The sequence below is a fragment of the Dipodomys ordii genome, unplaced genomic scaffold (assembly GCF_000151885.1).
Source record: "Dipodomys ordii isolate 6190 unplaced genomic scaffold, Dord_2.0 Scaffold150, whole genome shotgun sequence".
NCBI lineage: Eukaryota > Metazoa > Chordata > Mammalia > Rodentia > Heteromyidae > Dipodomys > Dipodomys ordii.
In genome coordinates, this window is record NW_012267366.1 from 3,112,780 (window position 1) to 3,140,285 (window position 27,506).

General features: G+C 40.4%; 1 protein-coding gene across 1 annotated transcript in view; it reads right to left on the reverse strand.

Moving 5' to 3' along the window:
- Positions 1–24,095, reverse strand: part of Gpm6b (glycoprotein M6B) — a 130,569-nt gene extending 106,474 nt beyond the window's left edge. Inside the window, exon 1 of the mRNA XM_013032188.1 lies at positions 23,977–24,095. Within this exon, the coding sequence (XP_012887642.1) occupies positions 23,977–23,980 (4 nt within the window). The 5' untranslated portion in view covers positions 23,981–24,095. The remainder of the gene's footprint in view (positions 1–23,976) is intronic.
- Positions 24,096–27,506: the final 3,411 nt, after the last annotated feature.

Sequence of the window (27,506 nt, forward strand, 5' to 3'; positions counted from 1 at the left end):
GTGTTGTGCTAATCAAAATGAACTCCAAGATATGGAAATGAGAGGATTTTCTTTGTTGTTGTTGTTTTTAATGCAGTGTATGAGGTTCTTTCTTTCTTTTTTTTTCCTTTGGTTTATCCCCCATTGTCACTATATTTCATTTTGGTACCCTGTGTCTTGTATATATGTTTATGTGATTTGGGAAAAGGACAGAGAACAACAAAATGGTGAGACAAAGTACAAAGGGGGAACCAATGCAACAGTGATACTCACAAGACAATATGTTGGAAATGAACTTTACAAATGAGGGGAGTTTGGGAGAGGGAAAGTAGGAGGAAAAATGAGGGAGTGGGTAACAATGTTCAACAAGAAATGTACTCATTATCTTACATATGCAACTGTAACCCCTCTGTACAATACCTTTACAATAAAAATAATTTTTTTAAAGAAAGATTTCCTTGCAGAGTCAGCCATCTTCTAAAATGCAGATGTTGCCGTGGTGCTAAGAAATGTAGCGACATAAAGTTGTATATACATGAGCCATCTATACACCACAGAGATGAACTCCAAGGAAGAGTTTGCCAGTCCAGCCAGCAATTCTACCTCTCCTACATTTCCTTGAAGATCTGGATTTCTCTGCCCAATCATAGTGTGCCACAAAACAGATGAAGGAGTTGCCACATGGTCTGTCCTCCCAGATTGCTCAATTTGGAACATTTGTTATTTTACCATACACTTCAAAACCCCTATCTGACCTTGGGCATGAGAAGATTTGGCTAGAGCCAGCTACAGCTTCCATTTATGGAACAAGGGAATTGAAAAGCAAACAAACAAAAAAGAAATACCAAGAAAGTTTAAAGAGTCTTCTGAAACCATCTTGATGCTGGATATTGAATTTTAGAAAAAGACAAGGGCTGTATTGACTCAAGAATCACTGTCACTTAAATCTGCTGCATTTATGCACGCGTCTGCCTGCTTCATATACATACTTCGTTGCATTTCTCCCCAGATAACGAACATCTTGAGATCTTCAAACACTTTACAGTGATCAAATGGAAAGGGAGGGCTGCTTCTTTTGAGAATCTGCACAGCTGCTGCAGCAGAATTGTTTTTATTCTCCCCCTTTACTGGGTTCTCTCCCCAGCAGCTGTCTTTGTTTTTTGTTCATGGGCTCCCCCACTTCCCCTCCCCTAACCAGCTACAAAGTTGGGGGCCCATGCTGAGATACAAAGCAGTACTTGTTATAAATTTGAGCAAATCTGGGCTAATAGCCAAATTTAATTCTAAAGACCCATTTTGAAGACTCAGCATTAAAATGGAATCTACTATAGGTCTGCCTGTTTCTAGGACACCATGTCCTTATTGGGGGTGGGGGCTGCTGCATTTGTTTCTATTGGCCATTATGTTCTGAAGACTTGACATATATTGAAAATAGTGTCTCAGAGAGTTAGAATATAAAGAGATTAGTTTTAATGAATAATTTATGATTAGATGAAATTTTAAACTCAACAGATGTTCTGCGTGTCATATTGTGATTCTTGTATCTTTCAAACAACCTGAGACAAAGAATGAATTTTTTTATGTTGTTTTATTTTTCAAGAAATGCCAGCCTACAAAAACCTTAATATATTAGGAAGAAACCCATTAAAATATCTAATACTGAGAAAGAAAAACTCATATTAGAAAGAAAAAATTGCTTAAGATCATAAGTCTTTTCAATGATCAGATTATTCCCCAAAACTGACTCGAAAGAATACTTTGAATAAGCTTTGAAAATACCATGGAAAACTCCTTTATTATGTTGGTAGTTTTGTAAAAATACCCTTTTGTGTCCTACAGTCATACCCAGAAAACTTCTGGAATGATGGCCATAAAAGCAAAACCACAGACTTGAGAATTATCTAACTTCAATCAATGCACAAAAGAGTTACATGGCTTGTCTGCTTCTACAACTCCTATTAGTTCTACAGCCAGGTTGCAGATCAATTAGGATGTAAAGCTAATAATATATCCTTTTGTGCTCTGTCAGCTTTTAAATGACCATAAGAACTCTGTGTAAGACAATGGCAAAGAGAACAGCTGACCTTTATTGGGTCCTTACCACGTACACTTATGTGTTACGTAATGATCTCCAAGATCCCTGTTGTACAAACCTCATGAAGAATACTTACCCAATCCAAGTGTTGGCAGCTACTCAGGAGGCTGAGATCTGGGAATCATAGTTCCCAGCCAGCCCGGGAAGACACATCTGTGAGACTCTTATCTCCAATTAACCAGCAAAAACCTGCTGGAGCTGTGGAGCTGTGACTAAAATGGTAGAGCACTAGCCTTGAGCAAAATGAAGCTCGGGGTAAGCACACAGGGCCTGAGCTCGAGCTTCAGTACCACCACCACCACCACACACACACACACACACACACACACACACACACACAATCATAGTAGGCTGAGCACTGGTAGCTCATGCCTGTAATCCTACAGACTCAGAAGGCTGAGATCTGAAAAATCACAGTTCAAAGCCAGCTGAGGCAGGAAAGTCCATGAGACTCTTATTGCCATTTAACCAGCAAAAAGCTGGAAGTGGAGCTGCTCAAGTGCTAGCCTTGAGCAAAAAGAGTTCAGGGCCTGGGCCCTGAATTCAAGCTGCAGAACTGGCATAAAACCAAAAACAAAGCAAAAATATAGTAAAATATGTCAATAATATTCATTTACTGTCCTCATCATACACTAAGTACTTACGGTGCATTATTGTATTCGCTATGTTTTTATTTGCCTGGTGGTTTGTTTATAACAGCATCACCATAAACATTACTCTAAAAACAGCTTCAGGGTCACTAGGTGATTGGAATTTTCCAGCTCCATTTTAATCTTGAGGAACCACTGTAGTAAATATATATAATCTGTATACAGTTGACATATATACATATATGTGTGTCTGTGTGTATATATATATATATACAGATATACATGAACAGATAGAAATATCTCTATGTTGCACAGGACCATGCTAATAACACTTAGCATATCTTACTTCCTGTCATTGACTCTATGACTCCAGTAGAGGTTTTCTGGGGGTGTAGGCTGTAACTTAGAGATGCAGAAAAACTTGCTAGTGAAGGGTAATGACAAAATTTTAATCCAGGTTTGTGTGATTTAATAAGTGACTGGCTTTGAAAAGGATTATTAAACACCTCACTTCGTTTTTCAAGTAAGTTAGCAGAAACAACGTGTTCCTAAGAATACCCATCAAAGTTAATGTACTTGACTTCCCGAGAATTCTCTCTCTTGAGTCTGGATTTATAGCTTATTTCTTTATACATAATTATAACAGCTTGATTATCTGCTTTCTTAATCACTTTCTGTGGCAGAACTCTGAAAATGGTGAGAAGATACATTGAGATTACAAATGAGATTAAAAGGAGAAAATTATGAAAATTACACAGAAGTCAGATGCATAGCTATTTGAGGACTTTTACTATTCAGATTAGCAATGCTTGTGATCAATGATATTTGTAAAAACAAATCCAAATGAGGGAGGCACCATGTAGGAGGGAATATTTAAGAAATTTCTGTACCTTCCTCATAATTTTTCTGCCAATATAAAATCTTCTACACTGGGCACCCCTGCAATCCCAGCTACTCAGGTACTCAGGAGGTTGAGATGTAAACATTACAGTTTGAATCCAGCCCAGGCAGGATAGACTATGATACTCTTATCTCCAATAAACTACCAAAAAGCTGGAAGTGGAGCTATGGCTTAAGTGTGAGAGCAGTAGGCTTGAACAGAAAAGCTCAAGGACCGCATCCAGTCCCTGAAGTCAAACCCCAAAACCAGCATACACACACACACACACACACACACACACACAGAGTGAGAGAGAAATAAATAAATAAAATGTTCTATATCATAAAGTCCTTTAAAAAGTACATGAAAACCTGTTGGCTTCTCTAAACTACATGATCAGGGCCAATACCACCAAAATGTAATATTCTGACACCACAGGTCCTCTGATAGGATATACAACAATGTTTCTATGGCATATGTGCAATCTGAATTAAAGAATGAGACACATACAAATTGAGGGCCATACTACAAAATACAGGGCCTGTACTCTTCAAAAAAAAAAGAATTGGGATTGAGCCAGGCATCAACAGCTGATACCTGTAATCCTAACTATTATGGGAGGTAGGAATTGGGAACATCACAATTGAGGCCAGTGTACTATAGGTAGTGGTGGTGTGAGCCTGTCATTTTTGTTATGTAGGAAATGGAAACAGGAGAAATATGGTCCAGAATGGGCCAGGCCTACATGCAAGAGCTGGGGGTATGGCTCAAGAAGAAGAGAACTACAAAGTAAGTACAAGGTCCTGAGATCAACCCCTAGTAACACAATACATACATACATACATACATACGTATGTACATACGTACATACATACATATATATACAATGAGAGAGAGGGGGGTAAGAGAGAGAGAAGAAGAATCAAGGTCAAAAGACATGGAATAACTGAGGAACTCTTACTGGTTGATAGAAGGAAATGTGACCACTAAATATCACATGGGATCCTGAACTGGATCCTGTGACAGAAAAGCGCTGTTAGAAGAATAAAAGTGGCCAACACCAAATAAATGCTGTGGTTTAGTTAACAGCATTGTGCCCAAGTGACATTCCCAGTATGATCACTGTATGTAAATTATTAATGTTAGGGGAAAACTTTGTGAAGATATAAAGCTTTGTAATGTCTTATAGCTTTTCTCCATCTAAAATTCAGAATAAACAAAAATTTTAAATTGATCAATTCTGGTTCGGCATACATGGTAGTTCACACTTGTAATTCTAGCTACTCAGGGGGCTGAGATCTGAGGATCATACTTGGAAGCCAGCCTGGGAAGGAAGGTCCATGAGACTCTTATCTCCAATATACTACTGAGTAAAAGCCAGAAATGGCACTGTGGCTCAGGTGGTAGAGCACGTCTTGAGCAAAAGAAACTCAGGAACAATGACCCGGCACTGATGTCAAGCCTTAGGAATATCACAAGAAAGAAAGAGAGAATGGAAGGAAGAAAAAAAGGAAGAAGAAAGAAAGGAAGTAGGTGCTGGTGGTTCATGCCTGTAGTCTTAGCTACCCAGGATGCTGAGAACTAAGGATAACAGTTCATAGCCAGCCCAAGCAGGAAAGTCTGTGAGACTCTTTTCTCCAATTAACTGCCAGAGAACCAGAAGTTGTGCTGTGGTTCAAAGTAGGGCACTAGCTTTGAGTGAAACAGCTCAGGGACAGTGCCCAGGCCCTGTGTTCAAGACCCATGACCACCAAAAAAAAAAAAAAGGAAGAAGTATCTGTTTCAGAATACTTTTTAAAATTATGCAGGTTCTTTAGGAACAGAGTAAACTTCAGGCTTACTAAATATACAGTTAGCACACAAATATTTGTTGAAAATGAATAAAATATCTCATTTGCAATTACTAAGATAGTACTGTGCTGACAATAAGTTTTTAAAACCATTTTTTACGACTCTTAAATTTACCAAATTATTGAAGATATTCCTTATACCTTCCATCCAGTTTACCTTATTAACCAGCCGCTGGTGATACTTCTATTTATGCAGCAACATATCTTGCTGGCACCATGGGCAGCCTCATTATTCTGAGAATGATGAAGACTAACTTAATGTTAATCATGTCTTTATTATTTATAATCATAGTGTGGAGTATGGGCCAGGGCTTGATATTGCTGTTTACATAAATCATCTAATTATCATCATTAAGTGGGTGCTTTTTCTTATTCCCACTAAGTAGAGGAGGAGAATAAAGCTCAGAGAGGTTAAGAAATATGCTCCAGATCATCTCAGCAGACACAGGAAGGCCAGATTCAAGTACCAGACTGGGTTCCAAGGAGACATTCTTAACCCCTGCAGCTGTCAGTCAACCTAACTCACTCCTTCCCCCTGCAGCTATTTAGTTAAGCTCCCCAGATCCTAGACATGTTCAGTTCATCGTATTTAAAGTAATCAAAAGGTTTTCTTTCTTCCTCTTGAGACTTCCCCTTAGATATACACATCTTTTTCTCAAACCTATCAATAATGCCTTCAGCACCTGTCTTCCAGCATCTGCTCTCTCTTTCTAGCTTACCTTCATCATTAGTGGGTCAGATTCACGTTCTTGACATGGATTCATATCACTAATAAAACCACAGACATGGGCCAGGTATTGTGGAGTTTATATCTGTAATCATAGCACTCAGTAGGCTGGGGCAGCAAGATCAAAGGAACATTGTAAGTTTGAGGGCAGCCTAGGCTATATAGTAAGACTATGTCTCAAAAAGGTTTTTTTTTTTAACTAAAAAAATGTAGATGTGGACAAGTCCCTGGTAAAACCATCAGCTACCTCTGTCCAGGCTGATATGGACTCTTTAAGTGTCAATATCTGGGCCACACTTGAAAAAGTGGCCATTGTTTATTACTAGGTTAAGGCTAGGCTAGTGCTTCTCAGCCCTGGTTGCACATTCGATTACCATGTGGAGCTCATGTGCTGCTTGTTCCATGCTCAGACAGTATGCAAGAGAGTAACACCACAATCTCTGGGGATGAGCCCAGACACCAGCAGTCCCAGAGCTCTCCAGGTGAAGCCAGTGCACAATGGGGCTGAAAAGCACAGGATGTGGTACACCTTGTCCCTTCATCCTGAAGGAAAACATAGATAACTATGCTGAATATGGACACAGGTCTTGGCATTACCTTTGTCTTCACATTGAAATCATTCCACCCAAACAGGATGCATGGTTTGCTTAAACCCTTCTCAACAGAATCCTGGCCCCTGTGAAGGGCTTGACTCTGAATTGTAATGACTTGGAGACGAGTACATAAACATCAGTAGAGGAAGCTGCCTTAGGATTTCTTAACATCGACAGGCTACAACGTGGCATACTTAAATCTCTGCAGACACTTTTACATGGGGCTGAAAAAAAACCTGGAAAATACTAGAAAGGTGAAAACATTGTTTGTAACCGAAGGTTTTCATAGCATCTTGTTCTCTCAAGACATGATATAAATAATCATGACTAAAACACTGACTAGTTTCCATAGACTTTTGGTTTATTACTTTACATATATGAAGCCATGTACCAATCATACAAAATAGGTACTTCATCTCTGTATTAGAAAATCAAGTCCTCGTCAGGCACTGGTGGCTTTTGCCTGTAATCCAAGCTACTTGGGGAGACTGGCATCTAATAATCCCAGTTTGAAGCCAGCCTAGGAAAATCCAAGATACACTTATCTACAGTTAGCCAGCAGAAAGCTGGAAGTGGAGGTGTGGCTCAAGTAGTAGAGTTCTGCCAGCCTTAAGCAGAAAATGCTAGCAAGGGCATGAGGTCCTGAGTTCAAGCCCCAGTATCAGCACACAAAAAAAAGAAGAAGAAAATCAAAGCCGGATGCTAGTGGCTCACACCTGTAATCTTAGCTACTCAAGACGCTGAGATCTGAGGATCATGGCTCAAAGTCAGTCTGCACAGGAAAGTCTGTGAGACTCTTATTTCCAATTAACCATCAGAAAACTGGAAGTAGCCCTGTGGCTCAAGGTGTGGTAGAGTGCTAGCCTTAAGCAAAAAGAGCTCAAGGACAGCACTGGGGCCCTGAGTTCAAGCCCCATGACCACCAAAGAAAAAAAAAAGAAAGGAAAACGAAGAAAAGCGAGGGCTAGAGAAGTAATTTTCAGTAACTAGTGTTTAAATCCAGCACTGCGACTGAAAATGTCACTCTTATAGTGTAACACACAATTACAACTGATCACTAGGTTAACACCATTTTACCACTATGAATAAGTGTACAGTTAGAGTATTGATGTATTCACTGAAGCCTAGAGTGATCAGAGACTAGGTGTTGGAGCTCTTTAGGACCCAAATTGGAAAAGAATAATTTCTTCCATCGCAAGCTTTGTATATGCTATAGCATAATGAATTCTTTTTTAGATGCGTACTGACTAGCACTGATTGGTGTAACTTTTTGTGATAATGGAAATTTACTGGATTTGTTTGACCAATGTACTTGGACAACCCTCTGGCCACATGTAACCCACTCAGCATTTTGTGTGTCTAGAGTATTGTCTTTAATTTCATTTTCTTTCTAATTCAAATTTAAATGGCTAATGAGTGTCATATTGAAAAGGCAGTAATAGAAGCTATAAAAGGTCTGTCACTTTTGCCCCTGACAATTCCTTTTCCACCTCAATTCCCTTTCAAATCCAGGCTCCATCTCTGGGATCATTTAACAGCTCATCAGTCCATCTCAAGGTCCATTGAAATAAAATACCACCAAGGGGCTTATACAAGCTTCAACTCCATGCTTTTACTGGGTACTTGCCTGGCAAAATTACCAGAGTAGGATTTACTGTCAAGTAGAAGATATGACTCACAAAATAGTGCTAAGTCAACAAAAGTAATTCCTGAAAAGAAACCATTCCACAATGTCCTGTACAATGAGGATGGAGTTCATCTCCAACGAGGAGGAAATTTTTGTTTTGGTGTGTGGACCAGTACTTGGGGGTTGAATTCAGGGCCTGGGCACTGTCCCTTAGCTTTTTTACTCAAAGTTAGTGTTTTACCACTTGAGCCATAGCTTCACTTTTGTCTTTTTGGTGGTTTATGGGAGGTAAGAGTCTCACAGACTTTCCTACCTGGGTTGGCTTTGAACTATGATCATCAGATCTGACTCCTAAGTAACCAGGATTACAAGGGTGAGCCATTAGCAGTCAATAGAAAAATGTTTTAAGATAAATGTGATTTTTCATTCACCAATGGCCACAAATTGTGACATGGAAGATGACACCCAAGCCCTCCCCCCCCCGCCCCCACGCCACCAATCCTAGAGGATATGCATTATTTCCTTTGCCCTATCTTTTTGTACATAAAAAACTAACACCAAGTTAGGTGAAAATATACTAGTCGTGGGCTTCATTCATAGGAAATCTAAGAGCAAAACACAAAATACTGATTGCCTACTTCTAAAATGCCATTCTGTAAAGCACTGCTTAAAGAAAATATGACAATGATTTTCTGCAGTTTTTCCAGTGGATATATAATCCACTGCTGAAAAATATCTCTAGAGTTTAGTCAGCAAACATTTCATGTTGTCACAGTTTAGAGTGTTTTATTAATTAGCATCTCAAACAAGATTGCAGAAACCCATTTGAACACCCAGAGCCATCTGACTTCCATTATTTTGATTCCCTATGATTTTGATGTTTACAGGAGGCTTGTGCTTAGACTAATTCAGTTTTAAAAAAAACCTAGAGAATAGGAAGCCTTTGAAAAGCAATCCTTTTGAGAAGCATAACTGAGAAAATATGAGTATTATTTCAAATCTGAAAAAGTTAATTAAAATAGTCCTCTAAACAGGAGAACCAATAATATGAATGCAAAGAGAATTCAATAAGGTAATGAAAGCAATAGCTGGATAAGGGCATGAATTCTTATGTTTATCAGTTGAAGGATGGACCAGACATCTAGGATCCTCATCACCTGCTGTATCTAATATGCTTACAGCCACTTAAAACTCACTCTCCATATGGCTACTTAAGTGGAAGATTAAACATTTCCAGCTTAATCTGTTTCCTTCATTTCTGTATATTGGCCTGAAGAAAACTACAGATGAGACCTGTAACATCATTGGCCTCATCTTAGAGTAGTGTGAAGAAAGAATGTACTTTAGTACTTTTAATTGGATGAAAAGCATTAAAGATTTATAACCAAAAGTTTGTGTGGGTAAAAGACACATATGTTTAGTTATTACAGAGGGCATGTGAATCATTATCCTAAAGGAATAAAACAAAACCGGGGGCTGAGATGTAGCTCAGTGGCAGAGCACCTGCCTTGCCAACCTGAGGGCCAACCTCCGAATGCATAAATCAATTAATTAATAAATCAGTGGATCAATACATTTCAAGACAATCATATCAAATCCCCGTCCTCCCAGTGTTTCTAGATCATTATAGTACAACTGATCTCATGGTAAGGTTCAGCCTTCAGGTTAGATTCAGCCTTGAGCAAAACACCAAGAGAGAGAGAGAGAGAGAGAGTATGAGGCCATGAATTCAAGCCCTGGTATCAGTGCAAAAATAAACAAATCAATAAAACTAAGTTTCAAAAAGATAGCCAGTGACACTACCACTGTTTTCTTCAAAGTGACTCCAGAGAGAATAAAGTGTCCTTCTGTCCTGAACTTAAAAGCATTGTCAAAGCTCATTCTCTTGCATTTGTAATGTCCCTACTAATGAAGTGGATCTGCCACTTATCCATCTCCCAATAGGCTCTGAAAGGCCCAGCAGGCCTCTCAGCTCCTCTGGCCCACTCTCCGCGGGGGCTGCATCCAACACACTGATCAAGAAGGGCGCCTCAGGCAGGAGTCTCTGGGCTTCAGCTATAATTTTATTCCCTCAGTGACCCAGGGAGTTTGCCTGAGCCATCAAAGATACAAACACAGAAATACAGTCACTTTCTGCCAATGAAATGTTTCCATAACAGCAGAACTGGACAAAAGAGATATGCCCAATTGGAAGCAGCTCTCTTCCCTACGCTGCCACCCCCCCAAGTTTTTGGAATAGGTAGCTAAACAGAAACAAACAAAAGAAGGCAGCCTTGTCACTGCCATGTCCAAAGTAGGACATATTATGCCAGTTAAATGAGAAGTGAGTCACTGCCTGGGAACAAATTATGTATAGAGGTTTTTACAGTAATCAAACTGTAGATATTTTTAAATCAAGTAAGCCCAGTTAACAAATTTAAGTACAGTTACCATGGGAACAATAAAATATACACCCTGTTTCCAGGACCGGAAAGATAACTTCTTACAGGTAATAAGTGTATAGAAGCAATTAAATGAATCCTTGTGCTTGAGACTCAAATATATGAGGCTAGAGTTTTTCAGCATTTGAACAATGTCTGAATTCATTTTCAGACACCTATGACGGTGTAGCCAGGCTTCTGAAGAAGAAAGTAGCAAGTAATAATGATGTTTCATCAGGTTATTATGGTTGCGGGCATTTATGGTTTATCTGTGAAACGATTGGTGGTTCTGACCAATTTTATTCCCACCCATCTCTATTCTCCTAGTTGCATTAAACTATCAATGATAATTTGCTACATTCAGAAAATGGCTTTTCAAAAAGGTCGGCTTGTTCCCAACTAAATACATTTTAGCAAGATGTTCACTAGCAAAAGGAGCAACATTAAACATAAAGAATTCCTGAAATTTGCTAATACAGTCATTAAAACAGCCAATGATTATGTAAAAGAAGACAAAAATGCTTATGTGCACATATTTGTGGTAAAAACATAGACTAATATCAGCAGTACCCTCTTACCAGAAGAACTCGTTTCTTTCATCTTGCTTTTAGCCTTTCTCATAATTTCTTTGCTTGTAGGTACAGGTGCCACCAGATTATGTGCTCTCCTTCAAGGCTAAGGGGCATATAAGGGCCATGTGTTTAGCCTCTGTACGTACAATTACACTTAGTACCAGTAGCTTATACTTGTAATCCTAGCTACTCAGAAAGCTGAGATCCGAAGATCGTAGTTCAAAGCCAACTTGGACAGAAAAGTCCATGAGATTCTTATCTCTAGTAAATTATCCCAAAACACCCAGAACTAGAGCTGTGGCTCAAGTTGTAGAGTGCTAGCCTAGAGCAAAAGAAGCACAGGGACAGTACCCAAGCCCTGAGTTCAAGCCCCAGGACCAGCACAAAAAATTAAAATAAAAATCCAAACAGTTGTACTTGGGTAATGAGTGTGTACCGGGACTGTTGGAAAATTGGCTAGTTGGAAAGCAAGTTAGGCCTCAAATGAGTCAGATGATATCAAAAAAAGAAAAGCAGCAATATCACAGCCACTGTGCACATTCAGAGACCAGGCTTCAGCTGTAGCATCTTCTTTCTCCCCAGACATTGGGGTAGCCAACTATGATCATCACAAGACAGACAGCAGATGTTTCTTCTGTCATGTATAGAGACATTTGCTTGTGAGAATGAATACACAGAAAATTTCTTGGGCAGGCGATTTACAGTGGGACCTACCTTCTTACATCATTATCACTTTCTTAACTTTTCTACTCCTTTTACTTCCTTATTTAGAAATTAACCTCTTCACCTGCAGGGAATGGTTAACAGAGGTCAAATTTTCCTTCTTACTTCTTTCTTTTTTTTCATTCTTTCTTTCTTGCATTTTTCTTTTCCTATACTGAGATTTGAACTCAGGGCCTTGTGTTGCTGGATAGGCACTCCAACCTAGAAGACAGTTGCTTGACTGGCTACTATGTAGCTCTGGGTTTTGCCTATTATTTTTACCTGCTTTCAAATGTAATTAAATTTTATGATAAATAATATTCTGAATATTTGCTGTTTTATATTAGGATAAACCCTTAATTCTAGGAAATCAAGGAACTAGGTTTCCTTTTATTAACTTTACCCTCAAAGAATACTACTATTTTTATTTCAAATAAAGTTCATCAATGCTTAATATTTTTGCATAAATAATTTTAAAATAACACTTCAGTTTATTTAGAAGTCTCAGTATGTAAAATTATGCAAGATGAATCCAACATAATTAAAGCAAGAGGAACCAATTGAAATTGTGTACCGTTACAACACTATAAATATATTTAAGAATAATTAGGCAGGGGCTGTTGGCTCACACCTGTAAGCCTAGCTACTCAGGAGGCTGAGATCTGAGGATTGTGGTTTGAAGCTAGCTTGCAGGGAAAAGTCTGTGAGACTTTTTTTTTTTATCTCCAATTAACTACCAAAAATCCAGAAGTGCAGGTATGGCTCATGTGGTAGAGCACCAACCCTGGGGAAGAATCTAAGGGACAAGTATGCAAGCCCTAAATTCAAACCCCAGTATCCTCACCAAAAATATATATACTTCCAAAGATATGTTTTAGAAAAATTACATTTTGGAATCCTAGTGCTCTCAAATAAATATTTGCGGCCTTGTTGAGGAATAAGAATATTTCTGTGAAGTAACAAGTAGAGTTGCACGCATAATCTCATTTGATGGCTGAATACACTGCTTTCTGGAATAAATTAAGATCTTGCTATAGCCTAAGTGTTCTGCCTCCTCTTTGCAGAGTGACCAGCTATGTAAAATATTCCACAAGAAGTGTTCCATTAAGTTACTGAGGGGAACTTGGTAATCTTGAATTCACCTGGAAATTTTCATTTTCCCAAGTAACATCACCAAACATGGAAATAGCACTTGAACTGAAGAAATCTTTTCTTGAGTTACCTTAGCTGCATTACTTAAAGATATTAGTGGAAAATTGGTCTTTTTCTCTTTTAGCTAGAAATTTGCATCTTAAATGTCGACTTGGGTTTGAAATGATGCAAATCAGGCTGTAGTTTTCTAAAGTCACATGTTAATATATTGAGGATTTTTCTTTTCTCATAAATGTCAATGTTTGGGTTAAGTAAAAATACCACCTGTCACTTTGGCTCACCATCTAGGGTTCCTACGCACTCAAGCCACAAATTTACTTCGGCTCCAAGACTGACACACAAACACACAAAAAAGTAGGGAGTAGGGGGACAAGGAAGAAAGAAGAGGAAAAGCAATAGAGTGATTAATTAGATCAAAATACAACATATAAATGTGTGAACTACTACAGTGAATACATAGAAGTACAAAAATAATTTACAAACCAGGAAAATCACATCTTTGCACGCAAGTGCGTACACCCTCTGCTCCTGGGGTTTGAACTCAGGACCTGGACACTGTCCCGAAGCTCAAGGCTAGTGCTCTGCCACTTGAGCCACAGTGCCACTTCCAGTTTTTTTGGTGGTTAATTGAAGAGAATAGATTCAAGAACTTTCCTACCCAAGCTGGCTTTGAACTGCGATCCTCAGATCTTACCCTTCTAGTAGCTAGGATACAGGCATGAACCATTGGCACCTGGCTAGAAAAATCACATGTTGATTCTCCTTCTATCACTACTCAGCCAATAAACATTCAGTAAATAGATAGAATGTATATTTATTTATTTATTTATTTACACTTATATATTTATGTTGGTACTGGGGCTTCAACTCAGCGTTTGGCCCCTATCCCTTAGCTTTTTCGCTCAAGGATAACACTCTACCCACTCAAGCCACAGATTTACTTCTGCATTTTTTTGTGATTAATTGGAAGTAAGGGTCTTACAGACTTACCTGCCTGGGCAGGTTTTGAACCACAATCCTCACTTCTCAGCCTCCTGAGTAGCTAGGATTACAGGCGTGAGCACCAGTACCTGGCTCATGTTCTGCTTCTTAAGCATTTATATAAAACAGTCATGCTGTATGCTTTATGATCTGCTCACTTTTTGTATACATATTTTATTTCCATAACAAAATTTTAATGATTTTGATATATTCATACCTCTTATAAAAACATCTTAAAATATTTGTGACAAGCTATCACCCTATAAAGAGCTCCAAACAGTTTTTGGTAATCCAGTACAATGGCTTTACAAAATGGTAATAATTCCTGCAATGGAAATGTGTCCTTTTAGTGTTCTGAATTCTGTTCTACTTACCATGGAAACTGTCAGAATATGCCAAATGGGAAAACGAAAAGGAAAATACAAAATAAAAGGCTGCATCAAGTTATCTTAAGTATTTGAATTACTTTGCTAATTATACCTTCATTCTTTGCTCACTGTGCGAAGGAACAGATGTCTGAATTTTGGCACCCATTTTAAAATCCACCATTGAAACAGCCTTTTCTGAGAGATGATGTACAGTGACTTGATGCACATACAAAACAGCAAATTTGCTATGCTTTTCCTGACCTTCTTTCCTGATGCATCTCTTTTCCACACTAGCACTCTTTTGAAAGGGTGACCAGATGTCTGGGTAAACAGTGACTTGTGGTCTCCATTTGGGGGTGGGGTTAAGGCACATCTGAAGAGCAGACAGATCAGGGGCTATAGGGAAAGGCTCTGCAAGCAACAAGGGGGAAATCAGTCCTGTCCCATCCAACTCTTGTGCCTTTCAAACACATGGGAGTAAACTACCAAACATCTGACCACATACTATAAGGACAGAACTTCCAGGAAGGATGCCTTAAAAGCTTCATCTGAGTAAGATTTGATTATAGTTAAGAAGATGAATTCTAAATATGGAAAGGCTATCATGGTAATTAAGGATGTGATTAAATCCTTCATGTCTTTCTACTTAATGAAGAGATGGGAAGACCATGAAAATGGTTTTAGTAAGCAAAACAAACTTCATAGACTCAATCCTTTCATAGAGAAAGTACAGTAAGCATTCAAGGTACCAAGGAAAACCAGGTACTCTTATTTCCAGGAAATGGTTCGCTGCTTATTGAGATGATTTACACATTTGACTCCAAAGAATGAATCATTTTCTGCTAGATATAATTATAATATATAAAGCTATTACAGTTCAAAGCTAGGTTTGGTGGTACATGTCCATAATCTCAGCACTCTGAAGACTGAGATAGGAGGATCACAAGTATGTGATCAGCCTCAGCTACATAGAGAGTTCCAGACCAGCCTGGGCTACAGACTAAGATCTTGTTTCAAAACAAGACAAAACAAAACAAAATAAAAATTGAAAGGTTACAAAAATATAACACAGATACCTATATCATTAGTCATGTACAAGGTCTATGAATAAGATTAAATAGATGTAAGATTATGAACTTTATGCCAATAAGTTAAATAACTTAGATTAAAATGGACAAAGTCTCCTCCCCCACGGTATAACCCCTGCTTTCACTGTATTTGATGTTGGTATAATTTGTGGAGGGGAAGGGAAAAAACAACTTGTTTAAATAGGGATACGGGTGGACCCATTGCAACAATGAGACGTACAAGTCGTTATGTCGAAAATGAACTTTACAACTTTGGTGGGGGGGGGAGGATTGGGTAGGGGGGCGTGGGGAGGATGGGAAGGGATGTGAAGGGGAAACAAAGGAGGAGGCTACAATGCTTGATAAGAAATGTTCTCATTATCTTGCCCATGTAATTGTAACCCCTCTGTACAGTATGTTCACAATAAAAAATAAAATAAAATGGACAAAATCCTTCAAAAATACAACTTACCCAAAAGGAAACAAAATATAAGTATCAATAGTCCTATATATGTTCAAGAAATGTAAGTGTGTTTGTGGGGGGGGGGAATTGCGTATACATACACCCATGCATGCATGCTAGTCCTGGGGCTTGAACTCAGGGCCCGGGTGCTGTCCCTGAGCTTTTGTGAACAAGGCTAGTGCTCTATCTCTTGAGCCACAGCTGCACTTCCAGCTTTTGTTGGTAGCTAATTGGTCATAAGAGTCTCACGGACTTTCCTGCCCATGCCTGGCTTTACACCAAGGTCCTCAGATCTCAGCCTCCCGAGTAGCTAGGATTATAGGTATGAATCACTAGCATCTGGCTTCAAGAAATATAATTTTTAAGTTATAAAACATTCCCACAAAGAAAATATTAAACATAAAGAACTGCATGGGTGAATTCTTGCAAATATTTACAAAAGAAATCATGCCACTTTTCAAGTTAAAAAACAAACAGACTAGGATAGGACACTTCAACTTACACCCTTCTAGAATCATATCAAAGTTCACTTGTATCTCTTTTGATCCCAAAAGTTCATACTTCCTTCTCTATCCTTGAAAGGGAGAACACAATATACCAGACTTCAAGCAATTTGTAAAAGATTCGTTTCTATGTGTCCATTTGTAATCAACTAGAATTCGTTACTCGCATCTGACTTTCATTCCACTTATCAGCTCTTCCTTTCTACTATCGCCATACTCCCTCTTTGCTATGTCTGGGGCCAATTATTTTCTGGATCCTACCAATAAACCTGTTAACTTCCAATATCTCTCTTTCTCAGATTATCCCAATTCTGCACATCCACTCAATACAACTCAGATACAAGTTTCCAGTGGAGGCTTCACCAAAGTCACAAGCTTTCACCCTTTTGAGAATTCCTTCTATACTTTGTTAGGGTCAACAGAGTAATGATCCACTGTCTGGCCTCTCTTCTCCACATTTGCCCACCTCAGGCCATTCTCAACTCCTCAAAATCTCCATCCAAGAGCTTTGGTCATGGCTCTTGTATATACACACATCTGTACAAGCATCTGGCAATAGTTCAAGACAGCTCAGATGTATCTTCCTCTTTAGGAAACCCCTCTAAAATACTGCCTTGCTCCACCTTTTGTCCTTAGATATTGGTTTTTGTTTTCCTCCAAGACCTTACAGCATGCCTATTATAACTGTTTATAAGCCTTTGTGAAATAACTGGTTATCTGATAGCAGGCCTTGCTTGATAACAGGTGTGTGTGTGTGTGTGTGTGTGTGTGTGTGTGCACGCCAGTACTGGGCATTAGGGCTTGAATTCAGGACCTGGGCACTGTCTAGACTTTTTACTCAAGATTGGACCTCTACCGCTTGAGCCACAGCTCCATTTCTGCTTTTGGTGACTAATTGAAGAGTCTCACAGACTTTCCTGCCCTGGATCATTTCAATCCTCAGATCTCAGCCTTATGAGTAGCTAGGATTACAGGCTTGAGGCATCAGCACCCAGCATTGCTTAGTTATTTTTCTTTCTTTGCTTCTTCTTCATGGTTCTCAGCATACAGGAATGGGGCTCATCTTCCTTTGAGAGCCTCCTGGGCAACAGGTAGGTAAGAGGAACACAGAAATGTAGGCTTCGATCAGCACATGGTACCCATGTGGCACCATGATGGGCACTTATTTAACCCTAATATACCTAATGCACCTGAAGTGATCCAATTACTTCTAAAGTGACATCAAGAGGGAAAATTCGGTCATTCAGTGAAAATTTTCACTGAAAGTATCAATATTATTGAAGAATAGTCATGTCATTTGTCCTATTTAATTATCAGTTTGTAAGCTCTATTTTCACATACACTGAAATATATACATTTATAATACAGACCTTCATAAACTGCATTATGTGATAAAATCCACATGTGTTTTTTTAAACAAGTATCTGTAGAGCAATTACAACATGCCAATCCTTCAAATGAATACTGGAATACAATGAGTAAAATAATCTCTACTCTTGATAAATTTGGTTTTAAAACAGAAAAAATCTTGTCACAATTATCAAATGAGTGGCAATGGTTCTAACATAAAATAGAAACTGTAATTTCACCTAATGTACCCCACATAGTTACCTAGTATCCTCCACTGTTTTTAAACCATATTGACTACTATCCACATAATGTGGTTCCAGGAGATTTTTTCTCTAAGATGTCTGAACTCATTCTCCTACCAGCTGAATCATGTACTTAAGAGACCTCTGAGCCATGCACTGGAGACTAATGTCTGTAATCCTAGCTACTAAAAAGGCTGAGATCTGAGGATCGTGGTTTGAAGCCAGCCCAGGCAGGAAAGTCTGTGAGATTCTTATCTCCAATTAACCACCAAAAGGCCAGAAGTAGAGCTGTGGCTCACTGTGGTAGAGTGCCAACTCTAAGCAAAAAAAACCAAAACAACAAAAAAACTAAGGGACAGCACAAGGCCTGATTTCAAGCCCCAGTAACCACCCCATCACACACATAAAAAAAAAAAGATTCTTTGTTCTAGAATCTGTTTATGCTAGTTGTATTTATCACGATTATGAAAGGTCATTTGATATTACATAAACTAATAGAATATGAGTACTAAAAGAAAGTTTTTCTTTTTTGAAAACCAGGTCCACTTCTTTGGAAAGTCTTAACAAAAGTCAGTCACTTGGGAAATAGATGCCAAATATTATAGCTTGGACAATTTTGAAAGACTTACAGGGAGTGGGGTAGAAGATATAAAAGGATTATGCATAGATTCGTTCCTAGTGCCATTAGTTTCTTATTCTCCTTTAAGAGAATCTCAAAATGGATTTAAGAAGCCAATGGGTGTTGACTGTGATTCATGTTAGAAAAAAGCTTCAATAAACTCCAATCAGGACCTCACATTCACAGCAAAGGACTTGACTTTGCAACAACATCTCAACGAATTCATGCTTAGAGTTAACTAAAATATTAGGACACATGAATCACCACTTTGGCATTTTCAATAAACCACCCCACAGCTTGGTCTCAATGAGGAGGGGCCAAGTGGTTTGGGTAACAACTTTTGCTAGAGCAAAAATACATAAAGAATTAATTGCTTCCTGTTTGTCACAAACAGCCATCAGCACATTCACTGGTTCACTCAATATTTCAGCCTGTTTTGAAAGGAATGCTCTTCAAGACCAGTGGCACGCTCCACATGAGACCTTTAGACTGTGAGAGAGGCTGGCTAACCCATGCTGAGACCACTTCCTGCCCAGTTATTCGCTAGGATACCACGTTTTTTTGTCTCCAATTACATCTGAATTCCAGAGAAAACCTCCTGAACCAAAAGTTGCAAGTATGGTCCTTCAGTGCTTTCTTTTGATCACAGCCTCTGGTCTTGGGTGTGAGGTCAGGAAAAGTTCTCTGACACAGACAGCTCTAAAGAGTTCAGGGAAGAGGCGAAAGCTGAAATTGTTAGAGAATACACAGGATGGCTTCCTTTACCACTTGCCTTGAGAGCCAATCATCCTGTAGGAGGGCACATAGGAAGTGCCAGCATTTAACCCAACTACAAATGATGCCTGTGTTGCAGCTTTCATGGAGCCAGTGTTTAAACAATTAGGGAGCTGTTTGCTCATGTTTTTCCAAGCATAACATTACTCTCTCATTTCTTTTTTTTCTAAATTACATACTTGTAGATCTCCAAAGAAGGAATTTCACCTTTTTAGAAAGATAGGAAAGGAATTAAGAAGTGAGAGTGATTTATCCTCCATCACACAACAAGTTAGGGGCAAGCTGGGCAGGAACCTGATCTCTGGGGCTTGTAGGGCTTTTCCTCTATTTCCTGGATCGTAGACCAGCAGGAACATTAACAGTACCTGGAGCATGTTAGAAAACCCAGGTCCTGTCCAGGGCCACTGAATCAGGTGCCTTTTTCAAGATTGCCAGGTAACACCATTAAACCAGTATTTAAAAAATTCTCTTTCATTGAATGATTTGATTTGTATAGTCATAAAAACTTCCTATTTTAGCCAAATGTGGAGGCTTGAGCTTGTGGTCCACAAAATACTTGGAAGGTTGATATAAGATCACGTGAGCCCATGAGTTCAAGGCCAGCCTGGGCAACACAGGAAGACCTGTCTCAAAAACACCACAAAAAAAGGGGAGACATTGATCAAGAGGCACTGTATTCATAAACTGTTCTGTACAATGACAACTCCTTTGTACAACTACTTAAAGAAAATAATATTTTATAAAACACAACAAAAATAAAAAAATCTTCCTTACTATAAAATGAGTCAAAAGAACTATTTTGATTTTATGCATAAGATTTCATTTAAAATTCTTAGTAGCTAAGGAAAGGAAATCAGCATTTCTTCTGAAGTATATGAACCATAGTGAAAGGGTATTCCACAAATGCCTTATAAGAAGTTATTGTGGGTCTGGGAATGTGGCTTAGTGGCATAGTGCTTGTGTATGAAGCCCCAGGGTTCAATTCCTCACTAACGCATAAACAGCAAAAGCCAGAAATGGCACTGTGGCTCAAGTGGTAGAGTGCTAGCCTTGAGCCAAAGAAGCTTGGGGACAATGCCGAGGCCCTGAGTTCAAGCCCCAGGACTGCCAAAAAAAAAAAAGAGAGAGAGAGAGAGAAGTTATTGTGACCAGGCATCAGGGCTAACACCTGTAGTTCCAGTTCCTCAGAAGGCAGAGATATGCAGGACGGTGGTTTGAGACCTCCATCTCAACAAAAAATAGCTTGGTATGGTTGATAGGTCACAGACTGTCATCCCAGCCTTAGGTAGAAAGATAGAACTTTGAGGCCATCTCTAGGGGGAAAACCTTAAGATATCATGTGGAAAATAAAGCAAAAAAGGGTTGAGAACTTGCCTGCAATGGGTGAGGTGCTTAATTCAAGTCTAAATACTGCCCCCCCAATAAAATATTAATGTACTAAAACTTTTAAATGACTATGTCTTCAGGCAGATGAATAAAACAATAGAACTCTTAGCCAACTATAAAACCAGAGAAAGGCTGATGAGGACAGGGCATGACTTTGATTCACTAGAGAAGCAATGTGTTTCAGCACAGTCATTTAGGTAGTGGACTGCATATAAATACATGGACATCTCCCTATTGTGCAAAACAAAGAAACTGAACCATCTAACATACTTCAAACATTACTTGGCTCATTCTATTTCCATAAAATATCCAGAAAAGGCAAATCCACAGACACAAAAGTAGGTTAGTGGTTGCTAGGGGCTGGGGAGAATGAGGAATGACTGCTAATGAGTACAAGATTGCTTTTGAGGGTGATGAAAATATTCTAATATTAACTAGTAGTGATAGTTACACTCTCACTAGTTGCACTAAAACTCATACACTTAAATATGTAAATTATATGCATAGGATATTTTAAGCTGAATAACCAGCAGCTCAATAATAAAGTGTTTTCTTTCAAGTAGCACTGAAAGATAGATTTATACACACCATCTTTTTTTGTAAATATTTCTGAATACCTGAAAGTGGGGATCCAAAGGGGATTTTATTTTACAATCCTCATTCATTTCACCAGTGATGTACACAACTGAACCAACTCAATAGACCAATGCTGAGAGTTTTCCCAACATTAAGTCATTGTAATTAAAACATTCATAAGGGTATGATTGGTAATGAAATACATCTGGAAAAATAAAACCAGTTCATGGCCCTGTGGTGTATTTACTAAGACTCTAAAGGAAATCTGGCATGAAGGGAAGTTTCTTTTTAATATAAAACTACAAACTAAAACCAAGGCTACTTCCAGAACCAGTGAAGTATGCACAAATTAACATAAATTGGCAATTAAAGTGTAGAACCAATAATTGTCCAAGACACAAAGTACTTCCTTGAGAACAGGCCCCTGGCTTGGATATTTGCTTCATGAGAAGTGCATCTACCTTCTGCACCTATTTAAAAATAAAGCCCACCCACAATTAAGCCCAGAGTATTGTAAAAGCCATTGTGAAAAAGGTCTACATGTAATTCTATGTTCAAATTCAACATACGAATCGAAATGTCTGGCATTCAAACACCAGCAATATATTTTAGGACAGTTTGTGAATGGCTTTCCTCACTCTTGTACTTCTGTGGAATTACTACATCTGTAACAACTTTTGCCAAAGCAGCCACAAGCTGACCCACAAAGACCATCTGACTTTTATGTATGAGACTTACTTAAAGAGGAACCAGAGAGATTTGACTATTTACAGGTAGGCATTAGAAGAAGTAGAAGCCAGAGCTACAAGCTCGTCAATTCTGCCTTTTCTAAGCAAGATTCATATTCTGGCTCTCACTTGACTTTGAGAAGATTAGGAGAGGGGATTTGTTTCCTCTCAAGTTTTCATCTTAGTAAGTTTTAAGAAAGAAAAAAGTGAAGAAAGAACCCTCAACGCTATAAAATTCTCTCAGGTTCCTTTTAAATAACATGCCCTCCTTCCTATCTCTTTGGTCAAAGTTTTATTTTTATTTTCTTTCTTTTCTTTTCTTTTGGTCAGTCCTGAGGCTTGAACTCAGGTCCTGGGTGCTGTCATTGAGCTCTGTTTCTCCAACGCTAGTGCTTTACCCTTTTGAGCCACAGTGCCACTTCCCAGCTTTTGAGTGGCTAATTGGAGATAAGAGTCTCACAGGGACTTTTCTGCTGGGACTGGCTTCGAACAGTGATCCTCAGATCTCAGCGTCTTAATTTCTAGGATCTTAATAGTGGAATGAATGGAAGAGAGAGGAGATAAATGGGGAGTGGGGTGGGGTGGGGGCGGGGACAGGCAATTCCCAAACCCTTACCACTAACCCACAGTAGATCAGCACACCTATTTCAGAGGTGTTCTTCGAGATCTTCCTGGCACCCTGACTGGAGTTGCATGTCACTAGAGAAGGGTATACCTCCGACATTCCCAGCGTTGGTAAAGAATTAGGTTAATTTCCTCCCCACAGAGTTCCCATGTAATGACACGTTGCTGACGCCAGCATTTTGGGGCGTTAGGACGTGACAGAAAGGATCCCACTGCCGCCGCTTCTCTCTCTCTGTCTCTGTCTCTCTCTTTCTCTGTCTTTCTCTCTGTCTCTGTCTCTGTCTCTCTCTCTCTCTCTCTCTCTCTCTCTCGCACACACACACACACACACACACACACACACACACACACATCGGTGATTTTCACCTTCCTGAGTTGAGTTTGTGGCCGTCGCTAGTAGATCTCCCCGATTGCACCTGAAGCTGCCTCACACGCCATGTACCTGTGCCTGGGCTGTGGCGTTTCAATAGTTGGAAGAAAGGGACAAAGAACAGAGTCTGTCCCCTCTGTCCCATCCTGTCCCCTAACCCCTCCCCTCCCGATTTCTTGCTTTCACAGATTAGGGCTCGATGGAAGCTCTGAGAAGACCCCAGGTTGAAGGAAACGGGTGCGTTCCACGTGGGTGAAGGAGAAGAGCGGAGGCGGCGGCGCAGGCTGGGACAGTAACCGGACGATCATCCCGGGAGATGGGCCAGCAACTCCTTGCTACCTTTGACATAAAGCAGGAGCCCCGCAGCCGGACACGTTCGGTATGCTCTCCCCGCAACCCTTTGGGGGGGGCCCTCCTCCCAAGCTCCGATGTTTTGCACACCTGGGTTGCAGCCTAGGTACAGCCAGAGCAAGGATGTCCCCAAGATGAGGTGGGGAGGTGCACTAGGGCATTCCACACACCTGCGCAGCGTCCCGCCCATCTTCACCCCCCCTCCCACCCCTCCACCCCCGCCCCGGACTGGAACAGCACTGGAACAGGTCACAGAGGTGGCTGATCAGGTGCTACCTGAACAGGGGGAGGGGCAGGGCGGGCCCCTGGACGGGGAGTGTCCCTCCCTGGTGAGGGCGTGAGGCCATAGCCGTGGCCATGGCATGGTGCCAGCGCGCGCTCGCTTACCCATGGCTGGAAGCAGGCGGGGTGGGGCGCGGGCTGCGGGCGCTCGGGTTCCCTGGGGACGGACAGAGCCCGTGGCACAAGTTTGCAGGTGTGGCGGGCGCGTGCGCGGGCTGGGCTCCGGGCAGGCTGCGCTGGGCTGCTGCGCTGGGGCTGACCGCTGGCTCCGTGCTCCTGCTTGGGGTGGGAGCGCGCCGCGGCTCCGCCTGCACTGGGGGCCGGCCACGCCGAGAGGGGCCCTGACGTCAGCGCCGGGGGCTTTGTGCGCCCGGAGCGAGGGCCCCACGGGGGGAAGCAGGCAGACTGCGCCGCCTACCAAGCCTAAGGCTTTCTCCGTGACCCAGACATGAGCCCTAGGGGCGGGGAGGGGGGCGCAAAGAAGTGTAAGGTGATTGTGGTACAATGGGAAAAGAGGGCAGTAGGATTTTAGGTTCCCCAAGGTGGAAGCTGCTTTGCGGTTTTAGCCACCACCCATTATACAGATAAAAGAAACTGATGCCAAGCGCTGAGTGGCTCACGCCTGTAATTCTAGCTACTCAGGAGGCTGAGATCTGAGGCTACAGGTTGGAAGCCAACCTGGGCAGATAAGTCCTTGAGACTCTTCTCTCTAATTGATCACCCCAAAAAAGCCAGAAATGGAGCTGTGGCTCAAGTGGTAAAACACCAGCCTTGAACACAAAAGCTCAGGAACAGGACCCAGGCCCTTATTCAAGCGCCAGTACCATCACCAAAAGGGGATGGGGTGGGAGAGAGAGAGAGAGAGAGAGAGAGAGAGAGAGAGAGAGAGAGAGAGAGAGAATAAAAGAATAAAAGAAAGGAAAGGAACTGATGCTCCACCTATTGACCTATTGACGGGAGGACATTCAGTACTTGGCAGAATTACCTCAGCCCTGAATCCTTTTGTTCAGATGTGGGCTGCTGGTGGTAACAGCTCTCCATCCTGGCTGCCTAACCAAATCAGCTGGGGAGCTTTGGGAAACAGAATTTCATCAGAGCCTCTCTCATGGTGATTCCTGTGTGAGGGTAAGTCTGCAGACCACTGAATGAGGTTACTTTGTAGCTAACAAATAATTTAGAAGGGGACAGGTGGCACTCTAGTCTGGGATGGGACCAGATTTGTGGTTTTTGGAGTAAGCACACTTGATTCCCAGAAGGCCACCCCTGAATGGCCTTTGGAGACTTCCCAGACTCCCTCTAGCTCCAGCCAACTGCTCTCCCTGCTGCTCAGGCCCAGAGCTTGAGCCTTTAAGCAAATTAATGGTTTAACAGTGTGGAGGGCTTAAGTTTCCTGTACTGCCTTTGAGAAGAATATTCTTGTCAACAGAGGTATTAAAAAACAAAAAGCTGTAAAACCATTGCAGTTTTCTGTAGAGCTAATGCTTTCTGTGACATTTTTTCTGAGCCCAGTATTTGCCCCTTGTACTGTATGTTGTGTTCCTTTATTGTTTTGGAAATACATTGAGATACTTGAACAGAGGGTTACATAAACAGTAACAATGGATAGTACATTTAAGGGACATTTAAGCCCAAAGAGAGAGGCTTTGGGACTGAGAAAGGGAGGAGAAAACAAACATTTCATCTATTGAAATTTATTGGATTAAGAAAGGGTTTATCAAGACAGAGCTCCAGAAAGCCTAATAATATTTTACATAAAAGGACAGAGATTTGTGCTAGGAGGATCACTGGCTCATTTTCACAATCCCACGGGAATAATCACTCCAAACCAATCTTCATGTAGTAATAAAACAGCAGGGAGCTCATAGGTTTAACTTTTTGTCCTCCCATTACAGGAAAATAATCCATTTGAATGATTCCTGAGTGCATAGGTATGTGGGAATCCAACTGCACATGACAGCAACAGAAGCTATTGGAAAAGGACAGAGAAACAAAGATGGCCTGAGGGAGAGCAATGGGGAACTCAGGCCACGTCCTGGTTTGAGAAAACAGTTTGGTATGGCCCTACATGTTATCAGGTTCCGAACTCATCATAACACCAGAACAGCATTTGGGCATGACAATCAGAAGTATCATTTTGGCAAGATACTGCCTCTGTGAGCCACTCTGGGACCAAGAACTGGAAAGGTTTGTGGACTGAGATAAAAGTAAACCCATTGGTCCATTTCTGTCATTCCCTAGAAGGTTTGGATTTTTTTAACCAAAGAAAAGAAAGAACAGCTGTCCAAATATTGAACCTAGTCACAATGGGATACTGTGATTAAAAAAAAGTTATAACAATTGTGTACACAATGTCAAAGGAAAGCCACATTCTAATAGAAAATTTTCCTCACTTTGGAAACGTCATGGATTGATTTCAACAAGCAATTGTCCCCACAACCCTTAAGAAAACCAAAACAGCAGTTGGAAAATTAACAAAGGCTACTAGGAGGGCGCCGAAGAGGGGCTAACAAGAATATTTGATTTCACTATTAAAGAAATACTATCTTAAAATAATACCATTCTCCTATTAAGCAACCAAACCCTTTACAAATTAAAGCAAGATACACTGCAAGTGGGTTGAATAAACCACTCAAGCCTGTCTGGAAAGCCCTTTGGCAGTGGATATCAAGAGACTAAAAAATATTCATATTCTTTGACCTAATAACCCCTCTCTAGGGACTCTGTCCTAATAAATAACAACTGTTGAAGTCTGAATTAATGTGAAAGGATGTTTATTAGAGAGTGAGGCAAAATAGCAAATAAAACTACAAAGAAAAATCAAGGCAGGAAATCAACAATTGCTTAACTGTTGGGAAGGAATAAAGTACTTCCATAAAATTATTGTGGAGTTAGCTCAGTGCTTCTCAACTGAATGTCCGGAGCCATTTAGCAACATCCTAAGACAGTTGTGATCATCACAATGGTGGGAAGGGCTCTACTAGGGATGCTAACAGGACATTGTACTATCCTCTCCCCCTGTCATCCCCCAACCCCCCGAAAAAGAATGGTCTTGTTGTTGACATCCCTAATCTATAATACAGCCTATCATGGATCCTTCCTCATTTACAAGGAACTGTGTGGCAAAATGCTCAGAGCTTTGAGGTTTTTGAAAGCCAAGTAAAATGCTAAATATACATTCTAATCCAAAATATATGCATATGTACACATATCTGAACTGAAAATGACTGTAAGAGAATATACAGTGGTAGAGATGATTATTTTCTCAACCAAAGCATTTCTTCTATCTGGCTACACATGATCCAGACTCCTTAGCGCTTATGTAGAGCAATATGATTGAATTCTAGCCCATAATGTCAGAAGAGAGTCATGTAGGCCCTCCCTAGAAAACCTTCAGCACACACACACTTCTGTCTGACCCACCTTTTACCCAGATGGAAAGAGACATTGCCATCTGGGGTAACTTTGGAATATATGTGCTAAAATAGCCTTCTTTCCATCAGCCTGGTGCACTGAATAGTTTTGTGGAACCAAGGCTGCCTATTCTTCCACATGTTAATAACCTGGAACTGACTTAGGCACACTTGTGATCTAGTCACTGATGTTACACTTGCATAATTAATTTTTGGGGGCTTTGT